General features: G+C 45.9%; 1 protein-coding gene across 1 annotated transcript in view; it reads left to right on the forward strand.

Annotated features, from left to right (window-relative positions):
- Positions 1–3305: 3305 nt before the first annotated feature.
- SPOCK1 (SPARC (osteonectin), cwcv and kazal like domains proteoglycan 1) overlaps positions 3306–16596 on the forward strand; it is a 294180-nt gene continuing 280889 nt past the window's right edge. The window contains exons 1-2 of the mRNA XM_039222852.1: positions 3306–3376; positions 15857–16019. Coding sequence (XP_039078783.1) covers positions 3306–3376; positions 15857–16019 — 234 coding nt within the window. The remainder of the gene's footprint in view (positions 3377–15856; positions 16020–16596) is intronic.

The raw sequence follows: 16596 nt of genomic DNA on the forward strand, positions 1-16596 counted from the left end.
CTCTCCTTAACCGGAGGGTCTTCCCTTCTTGTGCTCCCACCTGACTATGGATTACCTCTCACAAAGGGACTTCCCTTCACATTTAACTTGAAAATAGTATTTTCTCAATTTTATGGCTTCTGCTTTCTACCTGCCCATTGCTTCTCTCCACACGTAGGAGCTGCCTGAAGCATAAACAGCTGTTTTCTGGGTAATTTTCCACATTGCCTTTCACACATTTAGCAGGAGCGAAGGGCTCTGGGAATGATTGCCCTCGCCTGAACCAGCCGTCCGTAGACACGACTACAATGGCAGCATGAAGATTGGCTGTTTAGGGAGTTCAAAGCTTAGTAATTGCAGAGAGCAATTTGCTTTCTCTCCTCACTAGTGTCTGTCTAGAGACAATTGCAGAAACTTTTAGGGGCATCTGAGAGAAATCTTGTCCTTGCAGTTGGAGATGGAAAAAAAGAGAAGGAAGTATAGTTTCTTTCCCTGGTTAGCTAATTTCCAACAATTTAACTTAATTTTCACCTACAGAGGTCTCAGGAACACAATTATGAGTGTGGCTTTTTTTTCCCCCCAGTTGGGTAGGTTGTGGGAGAAAGCAAGTCTCATCGGTCCTTAAAGGCTCTTTCCCAGTGCTGTCACTTCAAGAAAGTGTCATCAAGATGCTCAGTCAGGAGCAGGCCTATGTGTCACAGGACCTCAGCTAGAGACAAGTTTTGACCAAAAAGTCTGAGCCCAGGAGGTGGGGCATGGAACTTAGCTCACATGGGTGGTGTCACAGCTGGGCCCCGGCTGTCTTTTGCCAGGGAACTCTGGACAGAAACCATTAATGTCATGATGGTTGTGCAGGGCCTTCGTAGGCCCCCTAATTTGTGGATGGGGGCAGCGCGATGGCCTTGGAGGCAGGAGCCAGCATCACTGTGGCCAAGGAGTTCACGGGAACATCTGAAAAGTTGTCACCATGAGTCTTCTCCACTTTGCCTCCAGATTAGAGAGTCCATTTTTTTTTTTTAAATGTTTTATTTATTTCTAGGAGAGAGAGAGACAGAGTGAGCAGGGGGAGGGTCAGAGAGAGAGGGAGTCACAGACTGAAACAGGCTCCAGGCTCCGAGCTGGCTGTCAGCACAGAGCCTGACGCGGGGCTCGAACCCATGAACCGCGAGATCATGACCCAAGCGAAAGTCGGACGCTTAACCGACTAAGCCACCCAGGCACCCCTAGAGAGTCCATTTTTGTTAAGGATGGAACTGAACAGCATGTAAACTTCAAGACAGTAGGGAAACTCTCCAGCTGCTTCTTGCCTCCTTTAATAAATTCTTAGTCATCACCAAGCGAGTCAATAATGTCAATTGAACTGAATAGAATGTATGTACATCTTCCTTTAAAATACCTAGTTTTTCACATTATCATATTTGGGGACACAGTATGTGTGTGGCCAACAAAAACAGATATTTACTTTCTGGCCCTTTATAGAAGGTTTGCAGAGCCCTAGTTTGGAGGGGTGAGGCTCACCAGGTACAGCGTACCCCCTGTACGCAGTGTGTTTTCCTCTCTCTTCTTCCTCTTGCCTGTCCCAATCTAACCTGCCTGAGCATTTGGTCCATCGCTAAGATCCTCCACAGAGGCCAAAGTCAGTCTGAAATAAAAACCTTTTTAAAAACTGAAATCTAGGGGCACCTGGGTGGCTCAGTCGGTTAAGCGTCCAACTGGCTCAGGTCGTGGTCTCGCGGTTTGTGGGTTCTAGTCTTGCATCAGGCTCTACACCGACAGCTCAGAGCCTGGAGCCTGCTTCCCATTCTGTGTCTCCCTTACTCTCTGCTTCTTCTCCACTTGCTCTTTTCTCTCTTTGTCTCTCAAAAACAAGTAAACATTAAAAAAACATAAATCTGTACCATTTTTGTTTTACGTATTTTTCCCGACTTTAAATATGAAACACACCGAGGACCACGTGTGCTATGGTTACCACAGGTGTGAGTACCTTCCAATACTTTCTAATAAATAATCATGTTTCAGCTGAGTATTAGTGGAACATTTTTCTGATAGTTTTTAAACTGGTAGTTTATTTTCTTGGAGAAATAGAACCCAAAATGATGTCGTAATGAACTGCAATTGTTGTTATGGGCCTTGTCCACATCACAGTGAGGAAGATTTATGTTCCCAGGTACTTTCTGGTCGCGAAAGACTTAAGAATAATGCGGTCCTCTAAAGAGTGGAGAGACAGTGTTAATAAACACGAAAGGTCTGGGTTGCTGTGCTGGAGTGTGTGGTCATAATTTATTAAGTATTTTGTCCAAGTCTGTCATGCAGGCATAACTGTTGTGTGGCACACAGGGCCAGCAAGGAGGCGAGCCATGACCCCTATCACATTTGCATCTAATTTTTAGTAATGCGGGCCCTGGGTTTGTGAAGGTATGTGTGCTCGCATAATGACTCCTTAGGAGCCACCCGTAGTCTGCTGGGCTGTGGGATCAGGGCTGAGCTTATGCTGCAGCTGGGGGAAGAGGCACATTAGTTGGGAGTGATTGACAGGTAAGCCTGCAAACCCATGCACCTAGCAAGATGGTCTCACTTCGAATGTGAAGGGACCCTGCCTGGAATGTGCTTGGATGCCATGTCTCTTGTCGGCCAGACTCTTTCATCCTCTGAACTACAGCTTCACCCAGCAACCATGAGCAGGTCTGGTGCAGTAGCATGTCGTTCCCCTTGCCACCCTTCTAGGGTGTCTCCTGAAATTTCACTTCTTCTCCCTTCTCTTCCCATGCTCTGCCTTCACCCACATCTTAGCCCTAGAGGGTCAGCTTCCCTGGGCTTTGTCAAGGGTGGGCCCTTGCCTTCAGAAGAGTGAAGTGACTAGTTACCAGAAAAAGTCATACTTTCTTCACCTACCAGTTCTCATACAACCAGTAGCTGTAACTGAGTCTCTTTTGGCTGCTCAGGTCTGAGCTGGGTCTGTCAGAGTCCGCCCTTTGGGAGCTGATGGGCTTGGGCTTGGTGAGATATTTCGCCATCTTGCGGGCACTGGGTGATCATGACACATGGAAAGAGTCCAGGGCTCTGAGGTCTGGCTCTTCTCTGCTGCTTCCTGGTGTGACCTCAAACAACTTACTTACCCTCTTTGAGCCTCACGTGTGAAAGGTATCAGACATCTCCATCCTTGCAAAGTCATTGGGATCATTATGAGGAATAATCAGTGGAAAGTGTAGAACGGGGTGCTCAGGTGGTAGTCGATGTTCAGTAGACATTTGCTACTTCCACTTGTGGGCTGAACACAGGCTCGAGTTACTGTTTTCTTGAATCCCCCCCACCCCGCCCCTTAGAAAATGGCAGGTTGCCAGCACCTCCCCCAGCCCACGGTTCTTGGGCTGCTGCCCATTGGATCCATTTTGGATCTGTAGGAGACTGGGAGGTGGAGGCAGTAAGGGCAGAGCCTCTTAGGACAAGCCTTGCCTCAATCAAAGCTACCCATGTCCAGGGAGCTCTGTTCCCGAGCAAAGGTGGTAGGTGCCTCAGTGAACCTAGATTTAATGTTGCCGTTAGATTCTGAAGTAGTTTTTCTGGAGGTTCTCCATTTATCCAGAGCATAAATGGTGTAAGGACCTAACATAACCCAGTTAAGTCATGGCAGCTTTCAGGGCAATTCTAGTCAAATGGAGACCCCTGGGATTTCAGAGATCCTCCCTCCCCTCACAATGGAGGTAGATTTAGTGCAGCATTCCTGCCTCTCTCTTTTGATGCTTGGTCTGGTACTCGACACTGTTAAGTTGAAAGTAGGTTATGTCTTGGCATCCAGGGAGGCTCCATCCCTACCTACAGGCCAGGAAGATTAAGCTAGAAATTTCCTCTGGCCCAAACTCTTTTAGGAGCCCCTGTGAGCTAAGGAAGGTACCTTTAATGGCTGACTGAGATCCTGGCAGCTCTCCCTCAAGCACACATGGCTGTTTGCATTATCACCTTATTAGGAAGGCATCACCTCCTTCCTGCTGAGTCTGTTCCCACTGATAGCAGGAATATGGGTCCCATCAAGAGCTCATGTAGACGTTCCCAGCCAGGATGCCTGCAGATGGTTGGACGGACCGCAGTGGCAGCTGACAGATAATGAAAAACCCATCACACGCATGAGCTTGCTTGAAGCTCTGGATCACATGCATTAAGCTGTGAGTAATGTGATTACTTAAGTGCCATTTTATTTACACTTTCACACAGAGCCGTGGCTGCTGCTTTTCCAAAACAGCCATCACCCAGATTTCATTGCTTCAGAACCTCCTCAGAGTCAGGATGGCAGTTATCACCCCTCTCCTAATCCAGAGGACACCAGCAGTCTGAAAACCAGCAGTTTTGAAAACTCCGTTTTTGGCTTAGAGTACAGGATGCATGGAGGTCACTTAGAAAATATCGTTACCATTTTCGGCACAAGCCACATTCTGGGCATTTTGCATGTATGCGTCTCAGATAACCCCTGCAGGCCGCCTTGTGGAGTGGGCACCTTTGCCCTCATTTTACAGATGAGGGGACTGCACTTTGCAAAGGTTGACTTGCTGGCCCAGAATCACTTAAGCAGTGGCAGTGGGGACATCAAGAGAAGTTACTGGTGAAGAAACTGCCATAGTCTTTTATGCTTTCATGCGTTTCTGATGGGGAAGCAGAGGCATTGATTTCAGCTCCAAGCTGGGTTAAGAGCTGAATTTTGTGAAGAGAGAGATGTGGGAAAGGAGCTAGGAGGCTTTGATGGGTAACACCAAAATAACCCATGCGGTCTTGTTCCCAAATAATTCCAGCAGGCAGCGTTGACAAGGTGCCTCCAAGTCTAGCTGTGATTTGTGTGTCCTGCTGGTAAATCAGATGAGGTGTCTGAGCCTCGGATGCCTTATTAAATCGAGCCACAATTTGGGTTAGTTGGCAGAGCCGGGGCTGTCACCACCTCCTGGGTAAATGTGATTTCTGCTATGAGCCCTGGGCTCTTCTCCTGCGTGTTTCTGCCATGGACTGTGCCCTCGTGAGTGAGCTGAGGGTCACCCCCTGTTAATCCGAGGTCTTGCATTCCTTATCAGGGTAGCTGAAATGCCAGAACAAAGGAACAAATGAATGGCAACCCTATGTGCCAGTCCAGAAATGGGCTAATGATAAGGATTTGTGGTTCCAGTCAGGAACCACTCCATTGGAATGGAATGCTGCTAGTCATTGTCCTTGGTCATGGCCCAAGAAGCATTTCACTCTTACTTCCTTTGTCTGGGACATGGGTAAGTTTCTCAGCCCATGCTGTTGGTCTTCATGGATCTTCTGCACATTTTAGTACTGTGTGAATTCATGTCCAGATGATTTTACCCCTGTGCACTAGAGTTTCCCCGCCTGTAATGTTTGAGTACTGTCCTTATTTTCCCTGTCCCAAAGAACTTTGAATGAATGAATGAATGAATAAAGAGATCAGTGAGTAGACAACATACAGATACAAGAAGTAATTCATGTCATGTTTTTTTGTTTGTTTATTTTATTTTGAGAGAGAGTGCAAGCAGGGGAAGGGCAGAGAAAGAGGGAAAGAGAATCCCAAGCAGGCTCTTCCCTGTCAGCCAAGAGCCAAATGCAGGGCTTGAACTCACAGACCAGGAGATCATGATCTGAGCCAAAATCAACAATCAGATACTTTAGGGACTGAGCCCCCCAGGTGTCCCCATGTCATGTTTTTAAATTGAAAAATAATGAAGTATTAGTAGCTTGATATTCCCTCAACAGTTATAACCATTTTGATTTTCCTATAGTCCTTTTCTATCTATATTTTTTAAGTTTGTTTTGAGATGGGGGAGGAAGAGAGCATGAACGAGGGAAGGGCAGAGAGAGGGGAGAGAGAGAACCCCAAGCAGGCTCTGTGCTATTAGCCCACAGCCTGACGCAGTGCTCGATCTTACTAACTGCAAGATCATGACCTGAGCTGAAATCAAAAGTCAGACACTTAACCGACTGAACCACCCAGGTGCCCCGCACCCCCTCCCCCCCCACTTTTCTGTATTTTTTTCTTTCCTTCTTCCTCTGGCTCCTAGACAGTACTTAAGGATGTTGAGATACCTAGAAAATGTGACTATGCAACTGACTGACTGAGAAGGTGATTTTAACGATCAGGACCCAACACCACTCTGGTGTGGGAGCCACATGGTCCTGGCACGTGTGTGTTGGTGTGGTGGCTGCTGTTCTTCTTTCTCAGGCCTTGGAGGAGGTGGGCTCTGGGCCCAAAGACACTATGCTGATGGAGTGGATAAAGTAGCTCCCCTTGCTTGCTGGGGCCTCTTGACATCTTCTTGATTTTCTGTATTCTCCCCAAGTCTCCATATGCGATTTCTTCCAGGAGTCTCCCCCTCACATGAAAAGGTAACTGAGCTAAAGAATTTGATCTTAGAGATTTTTTTTTTCCTCGAGTTTCTGTCTCAGTACCTCTGGGCATCATGTGAAAAAAAAATCCAACTGGACTCTTTCTTGAATGCTCATGAGTTATTTCATTGGAAGAAGATTTTAAAGATCCAGGACATAATTACTATTTGTGTTCATATTAGGTCCTTCCATTTGAAGCAAAAATAAAAGCAAAAGCAGCTTATTGCTTTGCTACATCTTGGATTCCTCTAGTTCATTACAGTCTAGTACAGTCTCAATAGTAGCTTCACTACTCTGTGAAAATTGCTCCTACTTTATTTATGTAGAGCTTTCAGGCATAGTTGATTGTTTGACATAATTAGAATCACTGACTTTTGGAACTGGAAGGGACTTGCATTATTATCAACATTTCGGATATTTCCCCAAATAATACATGGAAAAAGAGTGTAAAAATGAAGATATTATGGTTTCTGCTGGCAAAGTGTTCCTCCACAAGAAATGAATACATCTATTGAATGTGTGTTTTGTTACCATGTAAATGGTCTCGCTTGATAATTTTGCCCCGGAGGACTCTGATTTTCAAAGATAGATACCATTGAACCCTGATAGTTCACCTCTCTCCCTATCCCTGTCTCCAGCAAGCTAGAACTGAACCTTTTAAAGGCTTGGCGAGAGCCTCAACTGTCATCACTAACTGAGAGATGGGAGCAGGGAACCTCCGGGGTCCTAGTTCCCAGAGCATAGTCACATGGAGTGCCCTTTGTTCTTGGGGAGCTCACCGCCAAAGGGAAATATGTTTAATATAGGGAAGGGGTAGCAAGCTGGCACTGCGTTTCTGTAGGATGGAGAGAGGGGTGGGCACACAGATAAGCTGGTTTCATTTGGGATCCCTGATGACTCTCCCATGTCCTTAACAGGTGGATGGTGACTCTTGGCTGATGAGGTTGCAAGGGCCAGGGTGTGAGTGGCTTTCTCCCTGGGGTGGCATGCATGGGGCAGCATGGCTCCTTTAGACATAGGGTCATTGCTCAGCCTTTCAGCTAGAGTGGACAGACTCTAGTGATGCCAGTGACCAGCCACGGTAACCAAAGAGCTTCCTCACCCCAGAGAAAAGGACAGATTGGGCAGTGCAGTGATGGGGTGGGACAGCAGGGGTGGGGGTTGGGAGGCCCACAGAAAAGCTGACTGATGGCTCTCATGTCTTGTCTCTGTGGCTTCACCTGGGTTCAGGGCTGGTTGCCATTTGCTTGAGCTGACGGCCATTGCAGCAAAGACTTGTGCTCATGCTCATTCCCCAGTGCCCATGCTGGTTCCTCCACCTGCAGTGCCCTGTTGCACCCTACTGCCTGTTCTTTGCTGGACACTTCTTGTCTGTTCAGACCCACTTGAGTCCCAGTTTCTCTGGAGAGTCTTTTCTGGTTGCCAGGGATAATGAGTGGCTTCCTTTTCTATGTTACTGTGGCTGCTATTATTATTATTATTATTATTAATTTTCAAATCACCACATTTCCAGGTAGTATGTGCTTCATCTGCTTGTGTCTCTAGGTCTCTTGCCCCTGATCAAACTGTGGGCTTCCTGGGTGTAAGGGCTGGATGTTTCTCATATCTGTTTTCTAGCACCAGGGCAGATAGGTAGCACATGTTGCCTGAGTAATGATTGTGAAGATATAGAATGGACTTGTTCACTGGTGTTCTTGGTTTCAATTGGACTCCCTCTAACTTGCCCCACACAGAGTGAGCCCAGCATGCTTCAGAAAACACTGATTTGATAGGATCCGCCTCTCAGGAAGCCTTCCAATGGCTCCTCAATGACTTAAAGTCTGCATGTCTCCTCAGGCATCGAGATCCTCAAGCCTCTGTCCCAGCTTCTTTGGCATCTTTAACTTTACTCTGCCTCTACGGGCACTCCAGGCCCCAAATGAGCCTGGCCAGATTGTAGGAATTTCCCTGCAGAGGAATGGGACAGCCATATGTTCATGGAATAGACTTGCACGTGGATCCCACAAAACAAGGGCTGGACCCCTGTTAGAGGACTCAATGCACATTGCTCTTAGCATGAGCACAGTTCTCTTGCAGTGTCTCTGGGCTTTCCATCTTCTCACCTGACATAGGTATGTCATGTCTGGGACCGAGAGGTCCAGGGACCAGGTTCCCAAGAGTGGAGCCTAGGTGCAATGCTTTGGGCTTCTCCAAGTCCCCTGAGTGTACCAAGCATCTTTTCTGGCAGTTCTGGGTGTCAGAGACTCTCTTACATCCATCATAGATTTGTATAAGCACTTGCTGAGTGGGGGGAAAGTTAGCTTGGCTCCATGACCAAGAGTTCACTGGACTCAGCAGCTCTTGGGAGGGTGGGGCCTGCGGGGGTCTTCAGTTTTAGAGGGTTGTTCTGGTGAGCCCTGGTTTTAGCAATGGCTGGAACCTTAGAAAGGGGGCACCTGCACTTCTCTATGGAGGCCTTGTTGGTGATTGTAGGGGTAAATTGTGGCTCAGGAGTGTGGATCTATTTTTTAGCAGACTTTCCAGCTCTGATTACCTCTTACCATGGGGAAATGTCAACTTCACAAGTTCTAAATATCAGATGAGTACTCTCGGATCCCGACCCTGATACCATTGGCATGGACAAAAGACGTTGAACAGATTTGTTTCCGGGGCTCTCTTGCCAGAGAGTATCTGCTTTGTCAGCAGTCTGAGGGCCAGAGCCTCAGGATGCAGAGGAGGGTGGGCAGGGTGGCTGCTAGGACACGCAGGGACACGGTGAAGGGAGTCTTTATTGCTACACCTCCCAGATGTTCCCTTGAAGAGGCGAGGCTGAATGGCAGGGCTGGGAGGAATTGTCGCAGGCCTAGCTGTGCAGCTAATGAAAATTTCATGCAAAGTCTGTAGCCCTGGCTTCCTAGAGAGATGGCTAGTGCCCAAGCCACCACCTCCTCCATGCTGTGCCTGGATGTTGCATTGGATACTTCACTTTGAACTGGGCCCCAAGGAGTGCTGGCAGCAGACAGGTGTGAGCGCTCAGTCCAGAGCACACAAAGGTGGAGGGCTTCTGAGGTTGCTCTGTCAGGGCTCAAGGCCATGTTTCTGAAACCCCGGCCAGCATCTTGACTAGGGGTGGATCAGGCAGTCAGGGTGTCCTCCCTGCTCTCTTGGATCCATGTGCATGATAGATGGACTTGGGATCCATTTATCTCTCACAAAGACCTTGTAAACCAGGTGTTTATATGCCATTTCACAGATGGGAAAACTGAGCCTTCAGACACACATGGTTCATGACAGCAGGAGGGAGAGGGCCTCTTGGGAGGCCTCTGCTCTGTGTGCTCATCTCCCATCCCTTGGTTTCTCTTGCTGGCATCTTCCCAGGGTTGCCACTCCCCCATCCTTTCTCCGGGGTCTCAATCCCACAAATACCTTGTGCTCCTCCCTTCTTACAGTGGTACTGGGGTGGCATTGTCTAGTGGTTAGAGCATGATCTTTAGCCTTGTGAGTTCAAGTTCTCTTCTGCCCCTTACTAGCTGCATGATCTTATGTAGTAATTTCCTCACTCTGAGCTCCCATTTCCCCAGCTATCTCACAGGGGTCCTGATTGTTTCTATCTTAGTGGGTCATTGAAAAGGTAGGTGAAATAAAACACAAGGTTTATTAGCATAGTGCCTGGCATATTGTGCCCATTCACAAATAGTAGCTGCTATTATTACTGTATGATTAATATTAATACTGGTCTTTGATAGTTTTGGATTTGATGTGAAGTTTTTGTTGTGAACTTCAATTTGCTGCAAGGCCTGACTTTGAGCGCAGCTGTGGTGAGCCAAATCATGAAGGCTGCTCGTTCCTTGGGGGTGACTCAGGCATGAGTAGATGTGTGTGGGGGGCAGAGCTGCATCTGCAGGCTTCCGGTACAGCTTGATCAGCCCAAGCCCTGTCAGCGTCACTCCGCTAGTCCCAGGTTCCTGATATTACCCCCCCCCCCCTTGAAGTTATTGCCTGAACAGCAAAAGGAAGGAAGAGAGAGGAGTCCAAGCTGAGACTGAGGTTCTCTCCTGGGCAGTGGGAAGATAGAGGTGCTGTATATGGAGCTAGGAGTGCCTTGAGCGGTTAGCGTGGGATTGGAAGAGTCAACTCTGGAAAGCTCGGGATCTTGACAGAACAGCCTTTGACGGGCTGCATCTGGTTTGCTACCTTTGGTGGACTTGACCATTCCTGAGTCTTCCCTCATTTACTGTGATTGAGTCGATGTGTGGCTTCCTTTAGCCAGTGAGGGCACTGACCATTAGAATCATCTGGGGAGCTTAAAAAAAAAAAAAAAATCCCCCTGTGGAGGCCACAGCCCAGACCAGTGAACCAGCCGCTCCTTGCTGAGTCATTCGTGTTGGCAAAGCCCTCCAGTGAGCCCAGTGGTCAGTCAGAGACAACAGCGTCTGCTTTCCCCAGTCCCTGCTTTCAGCACCTCCCATGCAGGATGGGGGCGGGGATGGGGAAGGGGTGAGGTGATAGTTAATAGTGGTACCTTACACTCTAGAAGGTAGGGTCTGGCTGTTGATAGAGGTTGTCCAGCCTTGGGTGTGGCAGGAGTGGCTTTCACAGAGCTCTTTAACTTGGAATTTGTGCTACTTGGACGAGGCTGGGCCCCATGGTATTTTCTGTGTATAACTGAAATTTTCTGTGAGGTGAAGGCTCACATGCCACAAGATGGCAAGGGCCTCGTTTTGGTGTGCCAAACATCATCTGTTTTCTCCATCTGTATAATGATGACACAGAAATGTCACCTGTCCAGAGCTTGCCCAGTTCCCTTATCAGGATATAGTTACTTAAAATAGAAACTGTAATTGAGTTAAATGTCATATTTAGCAGTGGTTCAAAACTCCCTGGATGCACAAACTGCTCTGTGGTGTATTACCTTTTTTGTTGTTGTTGTTGTTGTTTGTTTTTTTAAAGACAGGGTCACTGAATCTTCAAGAGTATAAGCCTGACCTTGAAACAGAGACCTGCCTGGAACTCAAGTTTTCAAATTTCACTGATTTTTTTTTTTTTTTCTAAGCTACTCTTTGTACGTGACGCTAGCAAAATTACATGCATTTATAATACTTGATAATTATTATTACCAGGTACCATTGGTCCCCCTTCACTTGGGCCTAATTAGTAAAATTCAGATGCATGAGAAGTCACGTTACTGAAATTTCTTTCCACATTACTGAAATTTTAAACCTATTACAGTTAACTCTTGAACAACATGGGTTTGAACTGTGTGAGTCCACTAGTATGTGGATTTTGTTTTATATAGTACAGCTCTATAAAAAGTCACCTTCAAGGTGGCTGCCATGGGCTCTTGTTTTACAGTGAGATAAGAGAAGGATAAGGGAAGTGTGACTCTTGGGAAGCTGAGTGATTGTGCAGGGGCCACGCAGTGAGTGCCAGAGAAAGAATTTAAAACAATATCTGTGTCAGAGCCGGTCTTGTTTTATCCTGTCTCCTCTGCCTTTGCCTTCACAGTTCTGGCTGTTTCTCTCCTCTGGGCTATTCAGAAGGCAGCTCTTGGTTTGCACAAGTATTTTGATAATATTGCTAGTAAAGTCAGAGATAGGGATAGCTATGAATCTGGGGGGTATCCCTTGGCTTGGTGGAATACACACAGAGACTCCTTGACCCATTCATATTCCCAGAACAGAAGCCACTGCAGAGCATACTTTGGGAAGGAATCTCAGACTTGGTTTTTCTCTCTGAGAAAAGAACAAGGCAGTGGGTCACTTCCCACAACCTCAGCTTGGATGGACAGATGGGGAGACATAGAAAGTCCTGAGGAACCTGGAACTCTTCTGTGGTGGTTGTAATGCTTTAATTGGCTAGAAGCATCATGAAAGTCTTACCCATTTTATGTGTGTTTGTAAGACCTAAATTCATGTCTTTCTCAGGTTTTAGACCCCTTCGAGCTATTTTGGAGCTGCAAGGCAGAAGAATTTCTTTGCAGAAATGTAGAAGGTCTGTTACCTGTGGTCTCTAATGTCATCTCAGGATTTTTACCTAATTTCACCCTTTGGACCAATGTCATAGGAAATGATTCACTTGAATAGTATTTCTCACAGATAGTAATCATGACTGACTGTTGGGGTTTAATTGTCATTTTGCTGCCTGGTCTACAATAACGAAATGGATCACTAGAGCACAGTCTGATTTCTCCCCACTTGTGTTATTCTACCCAGTAACCTAATGTTTTCCCCATGAACTTAATGAATGATGGCACTTTTTCAAGGGTATGATGGTTGGTGACTTAACATAAAATATCTGCATATGACCTTTGTAATGTTATGATAATATGAAAATTTGATGCAATTATCAAAAATGTTTACATTCCTTCCTCTTGTTGATTCTTTTATTTTTTTTCTCATTTATAATGCTTTCGTACTCAGGAAGTTGAGGTAGGTTTTTGACTTTTCAACTGTATGTAGACATAGCATCCACATAGTTGCCAAATAAAGTGTAAATTTCATTCTTAATCCTAAATCTCAGTGGTAAATATTTGTTTTAGTTCAGTGAACCAGCACTGCACACATTTATTTTTCATTGGTATATCCAGGGGATGCAATTTATCAAATGCATATAAACAGTCCATTTGCTGCTTTATCTTTTCTCATTAGTTATAGTACAAGTATGATTGTCAGTTATTATCTGTGTTTTACTGGTGTGTTATTTATTGAAAGAGCAGAGCAACTGACATTGTTATTTTCTAAATCATTTTGTCTAGGGCCTGCAGGACTTTATACCAAATGTCAGACCAATTTATCAAAGAATTGCTCTATTCAGGAAGAAAGTGATTTAGAGTGTCTGTATAAACATACACCCACCTGTACTTACACGCATACCAGTAACAGTTATGGGAATTTCACAGAAACACAGAGATGTTAAAGCTGGAGCAGGTTACTTCTGTTTTACACAATTTAGGTAGGATTCATTGTGTGCTTTTAGGTGATGCCTTGGGGGAATACGCAGGTGAGAAGGATCTTCCTTCCCTGCTCAGAGGTAGACTAGGCTCAGGCATGTGGCAGTGATATGTTCACAAGGAAATGTACTCAGGTACACTGCTCCCACTTGCTGGCATGCACGGTTCTCATGAGCAGGGTCTGTGGAGGGAAGCCTGGTGGGGCCTTGGGTCACTGCACAAGCCGGGCCACTTGGTTGAGACACTTCATTCAGAAGGATTCCTCCAGATTGGGGGTCTTTGCCAGGAAGGGGCAGGACAGCCCTGGTGGAGTTCTATCTCGCTTGCCCAGAGACAGAACTGTAAAGGGCTCAGAGATGAGGTGCTTGTATGGGAAGCCAGTTCCTTTCCCACTAAATAAATGGGATGTTTAGTACCTCCCAATAGCTGCAGTAGTAGAAATTTCCAATGCATGCCAATTAAAATTGCAGTCAAACGTCGAATTATATAGCTGGTGCACTATGTAATGTCATCTGGGAATTTCCCCTTTTCAGTGACTTCTGTTACATTTTAGAGACAGTCTTTCCACCTGCTGACTAGCCCTTCCTCCTGTTCTTCCCAGTCAAGTAGCGTGAAAGTTAACAAACCAGTGTGCACTGAGTCCTTTCGTGAATGGATTGTTTACAGTCCCTTATTCTCTTTGTCAGGATTTTGGTTTCAGTGAATGGGGGTCTACCCCATGTAGGATCTGCAAGCCCTACTTTAGTCTGCCTGACCTTGCAGGGTCTTCTCCCCTTTGCATTTACCTGCAGCGGGTGCACAGATGACCCCACAGTGGCTGTCTGCCCTCCCTTCACCTTCCTTCCTTCTGTTTGAGTCCCTCATGCTCACTCCTGGTTGAGATAAATGAGGATCCCATTTATTTGCTAGGCTGATGATTTGTATTATCTCAGGTAAACTTCAGATGAAACTGCAGGGTTCAAACAACTTAGGTAAAATATGTATGAAGGAGAAGTGATGTGTTCCATGTGAGCTAAGTGTCTTTGATCTGTACTGCCTGGAGCTTTAGGGTAGATAATAAATGACATCACCACATTCCTAAGTGAAACTAAGGAAAGTTGGGTTTCCTAAATGGTTTCCATTTTGTCCTGCCACCTCATCTCTGCCTGAGTCTGTTGTGACATTCTGAGGAGCTGAAATGAACACCTCTGGAATGGCAAATCCCTGAGGAATATTTGAGCTAAATTGCAGCAGCCATTTTGGGGCTTGGGGACAGTGAAAGAAAAATTCAGGTTCCCATTCAAAATGGGATGGAGCCATAGATTTTCCAGTTCATTACAATGATTCATGATGAAGAGACTTTAATCATTCAGATTATAGCAGGAATATTTTTTGCATCATTTCATGTTAGGGAGGTTTAAAGGTTTTATTGGAAGGTGAGTTACAGAGCAGAATAATTGTATAATAATTGTATACTAACATACAATATGTGTTGTATATGTATATGTTTTAAGTAGATTTCCTTTCCCTTGAATGTTTATCAAAACAGAGTATCTCTGAAATAGAAACTCGGAGTTAAATTCCTTTGTACCATCCCCTGGGTGCCAGTAATTTTACAGGATATTTTTCTATGTTAGGACGATATTTAGTGAGATATATGGAGAAATACATATTTTTTCCCCCTCCTGCATTGATCAGCTACAGAGGATTAAAATAAGTAGGATGTAATCTTTCCCAGTCTTTGAGTCTTTCACATGAGCACCACTGCCTTCTTTCTAATCCTGCACAGGTAATGATGTGTCATTTATTTTATTTATTAATTTTTTAATGTTTATTCATTTTGAGAGATGGAGAGAGAGCATGAGTGGGGGAGGGGCAGAGAGAGAGAGAGAGACAGAATCTGAAGCAGGCTCCATGTTCTGAGCTGGCAGCACAGAGCCCAACTCAGGGCTCAAACCCATGAACCAAAAGATCATAACCTGAGCCGAAGTCGGATGCGTAACCGACTGAGCCACCTAGGTGCCCCATGATGTGTCATTTTCTTAGTGTGATTTAATGCTGATTTTTCATGTTTGCTTCCTATGACTTTATCCTTCCTTGAGATACTTCATGATTGTGGACATAAGTCAAGGTGCTCAAGTTAGAGACTGTGTTTAAATTGATAGGTCCTACTAGATGTTAGCAGCCTCTAAAAAGTTGGATAATTTTCACTTATGAAGTGGTATAGTAAACTGGAATCAGCCTTTCCTCATATGCTGAGAATTTAGAGGAAGACTCTTCTCTGCCCTGTCTAGCAGAGGCCTGACATTATACTGTGCACTAGAGCCCATAAAATATACATGTGTTAGTAACACTGCCATCCTTCATTCTTTAGCCTGCATAATACACTAATGGGACTTACTGAATTTAATAAATGAGTATATTTAGATATGCATCTTTCTTTCTAGGTTTATGTTTTAAAAATTAACTGTTGCTGGGTTCCTAGCAAGTCATTTTGAAAAGCCTCCTCACTGCATGATAAAATTCCCAGTTGAGAGGCCAACTCAGACACACTCACCTCTCCTGGCAAGTTTGATCTGACACATCCGGTGTGCCTTTCCCCCACAGTCTGAATCTCAGCAGGTGCCTGAAGGAAGATGAGAGGCCGAGGCTCTTAAAGCCCCGCACTGTGCTGATGTCTGGAAGGGACTCTGGGGTGCGTGCAGCAGGAACACTCTTCAGTCCACTGCAGCACTGGGGTGGTGTGGGGACAGACACGGTACCTCCCACGGTAGGAACTGCAGCTCTGAGAAAACTGGCAGAACTTCCCATGGCACCAGAAGTCATGGGTCTGTTTTAGGGCAGCGTAAATAGGATAAAGCTTATTAATTTAGATAGAAAATAAAAGGCAAGCTGGGGTGGTTTCTCCCCCCGACCCTCCACCTCCAGTCTTGAGTCCTGGAGAAGTGACACGCCCTCGTGCTGATAGAGTGTTGGTTCAGTGCACAGATGGTTGTCCTGATAAGTGGGATTCCAGGAGGAGCATGTTGTCAGGAGGTGCAGCTCTAGAAGAGGCAGTCTTTTATCTGTGGCTTCTTCCACTTGAGTTTAGACACCGTTTCACTCGAAATCCTTATAGACGTGGAGTGGATTGATTGATACCGCACCTGCCTGCTTAAACTTGCCTTGGGTACAGGCCAGTAAGACCTGGCACATTCAGTGTGGCCAGGACTCTGTGCGCCCTGGCATCTCATCCTCCATGTTGCTGCCTCCCTGCCCTTACCCTGTGCTCCCTGACCACCCCCCAGGTGGGCTCTGGTTCTACCGTGCTTCCAACATGTTCATGATCTTAGCCTCTGATAGGGGTT

Source organism: Hyaena hyaena, unplaced genomic scaffold (assembly GCF_003009895.1).
Source record: "Hyaena hyaena isolate Hyena2069 unplaced genomic scaffold, ASM300989v1 scaffold_1208, whole genome shotgun sequence".
Taxonomy (NCBI): domain Eukaryota; kingdom Metazoa; phylum Chordata; class Mammalia; order Carnivora; family Hyaenidae; genus Hyaena; species Hyaena hyaena.